The 4,671-nt window shown below is 37.4% G+C and overlaps 1 protein-coding gene across 1 annotated transcript; it reads right to left on the bottom strand.

Moving 5' to 3' along the window:
• Positions 1-348: 348 nt before the first annotated feature.
• On the bottom strand, positions 349-4,333 carry LOC129409833 (uncharacterized). Its single transcript, XM_055156628.1, has 5 exons — positions 4,277-4,333; positions 3,519-4,190; positions 2,016-2,150; positions 1,903-1,943; positions 349-1,475 (listed from the first exon to the last, which is right to left on the bottom strand). The coding sequence occupies exons 1-5, from the start codon at positions 4,320-4,322 to the stop codon at positions 1,338-1,340; spliced, it is 1,032 nt and encodes a 343-aa protein (XP_055012603.1). The 5' UTR covers positions 4,323-4,333; the 3' UTR covers positions 349-1,337.
• Positions 4,334-4,671: the final 338 nt, after the last annotated feature.

The raw sequence follows: 4,671 nt of genomic DNA, 5'->3' as shown, positions 1-4,671 counted from the left end.
ATGGTGTAGTCAAAAGAATGTTTTTGGTGATTTAATGATTAACATTTCCAAACAGTTACAGAGTGATATACAAGACAGTACAAAAGGTATTTACAGTATAAACCACAGCAAAAATATGCTTCATAAATCATAAGCTTCACAACAATAACAAAAACATGAAAACAGTCCACATTTTAGAGCATGGCCTCGTCTCTGCACCTGTAGCTCGATCAGGAGAAATAATACAATTAATTTAGAAAAAAGAAAAGGTGATGTCACTCTGATGTCAGACACCCATATCCTGCACATGACGAAACAAAACAGGAAGTGCTTGGTTTGACAGTGAGGACTTCTGAACGTGAGGTGGATATTCCTTTAAAGTTTGTTGGAGGAAAAACAATGGGTACAGATGGTTTAACAGTGTCCTGGTGTGCACCCAAGACCACTGCGGTAAGGAAGAAAGGGAGATTCTCTTTCTGCACAATAATAGTTTCCTTCACTTTTTCAAACCAGCCCTTCTCTCTGCTCCATCTGCTCGACAGTATTAACGTGGACTCCAGACTTTAAATGTCTTTTATGTTGATACAGTCTTTTCTGTAGTGGTTGTTTGCTCTTCCCAACGTCCTGCTCACTGCATCCTTCTGTCCTACAGTCAATATCAAGTGAATATAAAGGTGAAGGTCTGTTTTTGTGTTGGCGTCTCATCCTTGTGATGAACCAGTTTCTGTCTCAGTGTGTTGACTGGTTTAAAATACACAGGAACTTTTCTAAACTCCTTTGTAGTTTTTCAGATAGAGGATCTTTGGTGTCTGTTATTGTTTACTAGCACAAAATCAATCTGATCACAAAAACATCTGGTTAATCAGTGGGTTTTTAGGCAAAAATGAATGAAAAGAATGAGAATTATTTTTCAAAATAACTCAATTCAGTTTTGTGTGAGGATCTCGTCCAGGGGAGTCCTTTGTGACTTGTGCTGTTGATCACTCTTTGGTGTGATTGTGGAGGTCAGTGCATCAGGGCGTCCGCTTCTTGACTCACACCAAATTAATATACAAAAACTCACGTAGTCCGTACTGTGTTTCATTTCTTTTATTTGCAGATTTTCGGCATATTCAGCATGCATTTGTGTATGCAGTGCGACCGTGTCGGTCGCCCTCCACAATGGAATGATCCCCACACACCTGTCTCCCTCTTTGACCTACTTTTCCCCTTGGACCCATCCTCTTACACTATAAACAAAAGACTTAAATTGACTGAAATGACTTAAGCTGGGACACTGAAAATAAAAAAAAATAAAAAAATTTTAAAAAAGCTTTAAATGTGGGAAGACTGCACAACTTATTTATTTTCTATTTCAATTATTTATTTCTTCGTTTGTTCTTAATTCTGACGTCAGAATACAGTACTGTGTCCTCTTTGGGTTGGATGGAGGTCCCCCTGTTGGTGGCGCTGTGGTGCCCTATCCTGACTCCAGCATATGTAACACTGTCTTCAACCTAAAAAGAAAAACAAATAATAATAATAAAATATAATATAACATAAACACACACACAGAGACACACACAATTTCACAATCATACAGTATGTCTCCACTTAAAGATGCACTATGTAACTTTTCTGGTGTTCTGACATGTCTTTGTCTGAAATAGTCTTCAGTATGACATTAAACATATCTGTCTCTATGGAGACAAAAGCAGGTGATGTTACCAGACCTGTGGAGAGGTACATCAACACATCAAACTCCAGACTGTCAAACATCCCATACACATATATATATATATATATCTACAAATATCTATCTACATATGGAGCCAAGCATGTAACAGACCCTCCACCACAAAAGTCACACAGTGCTTCTATAATGTGACATTATTGACATGACTAATGTGAATATGATTGAAAATAATATAAAAATGGTTAGACCTGGTTGTGTTGAGGAGAGTCCAGGCAGCACAGAGCTCTTCCTGTAAAATAAACACACAGCTTTGCTTTTGTGGAGTTGATAGTGTTGACACTTTTCTGAATGACAACTGTACCTGGAGTTTGTTTGTCAAACTTCTTGCAGCTCACGAGCACCAGGGCAAGAACAGACACCACGAACGCAACAGAGACCACAATCAGAGCCACAATCAGAGCGATGGAGCTTTGACTCAGATGCACCAGTTGATTTTCTGCAAACAGGACATTTTTTTTTATTTCAAAAAGAATTGGATCTATCCAGTCTGTGTATGTACAGTTTGGCCATACTTTTACAGAAACAGAATAATCTGAATAAGGTCTTTATAACACTTGGAAGTACATATCAAATAAATAAATAAATCAATCAATAAAATGAGTGAGGATGCTAAGATGACAAAGATTACTCTGATTGTTGAGGTCAGTATTTAATAGTAAAAAATACAAAATAAAATAAAAGTATAAATAGAATAAAACAATGATAATTTTCAGTATTTAAGTTGAACCATTTCAATCGATACAGAAAATAATAATAATTTTGGTCACTTAACATTGTAAAGTAGTTGTTTTTTTTTTGTTTTTGTTTTTTCATTGCTTTGCTGATGATGTCCAGATTTATTTGCCTCTCAGTGTAAAAATAGACTTATTTGTGTATTACTCACATTCTGTTTCTTATCTTATCTATATTGTTGAGCACTTTGGGACAGTACTGTCTTTTTTTCAAAGTGCCAAATAAATAAACCTTCATCTTGATCTTGAATAAGATGCAGAGTTTGCTCCTGGGAACAAATGAATCTGCAAAACGAGGTGTTTGGACCAAAATGCACAAAACAGAAGGAGAAAATGCAGATGAAGCTGTTGAGCGGCTGCTGCTTCATTTATCAAGATGATGAGAGTAAAAACCTTGTGGACGTTTACCACGTTGGAAAGTTTCTGCTACAACTTTGCATTAAAAGTGATGTTAAGTAAAAATGTACAAGTCAAATTTCTAATATATAAAGTTAAAATAACTAATAATCACACTGTTTTGAAGGTGTCCTGTGCATCATATTGAGTCCACACAGTGTGTGGGACGAGGCACAGTCCACATGGTGACTCTGCCGGTCACAGATCACTGATCTCTGTGCCGGTGTCAATTGGCCAAGCTGTGCACGTCCTGTCTTCGTTCGTGCACCTTTTGTCTTTTGTCCCGCTAATTCAGCTCCTCTATAATGTGTCTCACACTCTGCATTTTCAGCAGCTTTATTGGCTATAGTAAAATTTTTATATCTCTTGTGTGCTCGTATCAGCTTTTTCTCCTTTATGCATGTTTGGAATTTTGAATTTCTGAATACCATTGTATCTAAAGACTATGTCAGGTCTAATTTAAGTTGAAGCGATGTTTAAAATTAGACTAAACCAGGTCTAAAATGAGACTAAACCACAAATAACGCAGTTCTAAATGAAGATTTACCAAAAGAGCACAAACACATGGATAGATTTGTCTCTAATCATAATAAATACTGAAACTACAGCTACTGGATTGTCTACAATTCCACAGAGCCTCATTGTTTGTATAATGACAAATAAGAGACTTGACTTACTGTACATTTCTATCCTTGTTCCAGATCCAAGCATCGTGTTTCCACAGGCAGTCACCACACAGAGAAAAGTCCCATTTTCAGCTGAACCAACTTCTGTCAGGGTCAGGTTATGAACACATGAAGTTTCTCCAGCGTCCTCACAGTTCATACTGGTGTTCTCAAAGTTCCATGAAACAGTTTGAGAACCACTTTTAATCCAAGTGACACTGGTATGTTCTTGTGGACAGAGGCTGGTGTTAAATGAACAGCTGAGAGTCACAGAGTCTCCTGGCTGCACTCTGATATATTCTGGACTCTGGAGCACAGACTGCATGAGCTTTGAATCTCCTTCAACCACCAGAGCTGTTCCTGATCCAAACGTCACATCTTTCAGGATCAAAACTCCACAGTAGTACGTACCATCATCCCCCCACTCTGCATTCAATATCTTCAAAGTACTGACCACAGGGGACAACTTAACAGAGAAACGATTTCTCAACTTTATAGAGACTGTACTGTTATTTAACAAGACATCAGTAGAAGCGAGCAGCTCTAATCTCCTGTTGTGTGTCAGTTTGTACCACACGTTGATTCTCCCACTGCTGTAAATGTGACACCTCATTTCCACCGTTTCTCCAAATTTCACTTTTTGAAAAGAATTAATTTGAAGGACTTTATGATCCCAAGCTGCGCCTGGGAAGATAAATGCTCATTAGGGCTAAAAATGACTGAAAATATTTTAGCTAACACATTTTAGCTGAGCTTAAATAGCTACTTACCCAGAGACCAAAGCAGGAAAACACTGAAAGCATTCAGAATCATCATCGTGTCTGTTGGTGAACGACGAAGACTGTGACTGGGCAAAGTCAGTGGAGGTTATATGAAGGTGATAGAGGAGCTTTCTGATTGGTTAAAAACACCCATCAAGTGTCATGTGATTGGCTGACTGTAACATTTCCACTGGTTTGTTAAAAATAGTATCTGCAACACACAATGAAATGTTTGAATATTCTTATGGTTTATTTACTGTACTTTAGATGATTTCACCATCCAATCACTTTTTTATTATCATTAAATTGATTTTCATAGACAATTGGAAGAAAGTAAAATAATGAGTCTTTTGTCTGCTACACTGGACTAAGATTGTATTTAATCTTTTCTGTGAGACTGGTGG

The sequence above is a fragment of the Boleophthalmus pectinirostris genome, unplaced genomic scaffold (genome assembly GCF_026225935.1).
Source record: "Boleophthalmus pectinirostris isolate CB_2022bp ecotype Guang Dong unplaced genomic scaffold, ASM2622593v1 HiC_scaffold_20, whole genome shotgun sequence".
NCBI lineage: Eukaryota > Metazoa > Chordata > Actinopteri > Gobiiformes > Gobiidae > Boleophthalmus > Boleophthalmus pectinirostris.
Note: the sequence above shows the minus strand (reverse complement) of the source record. Positions and strands in the feature narration are given on the sequence as shown.

What these genes read in the sequence shown, in the direction of transcription:
- LOC129409833 (XM_055156628.1), bottom strand. Translation starts at nt 4,322, where the DNA reads ATGATGATTCTGAATGCTTTCAGTGTTTTCCTGCTTTGGTCTCTGG. An exon ending in AACAAGGATAGAAATGTACA is followed by an intron (nt 2,151 to 3,518) that starts GTAAGTCAAGTC and finishes TCCTGTTTGCAG; the next exon opens with AAAATCAACTGGTGCATCTG. An exon ending in ACTCTCCTCAACACAACCAG is followed by an intron (nt 1,476 to 1,902) that starts GTCTAACCATTT and finishes TTTTCTTTTTAG; the next exon opens with GTTGAAGACAGTGTTACATA.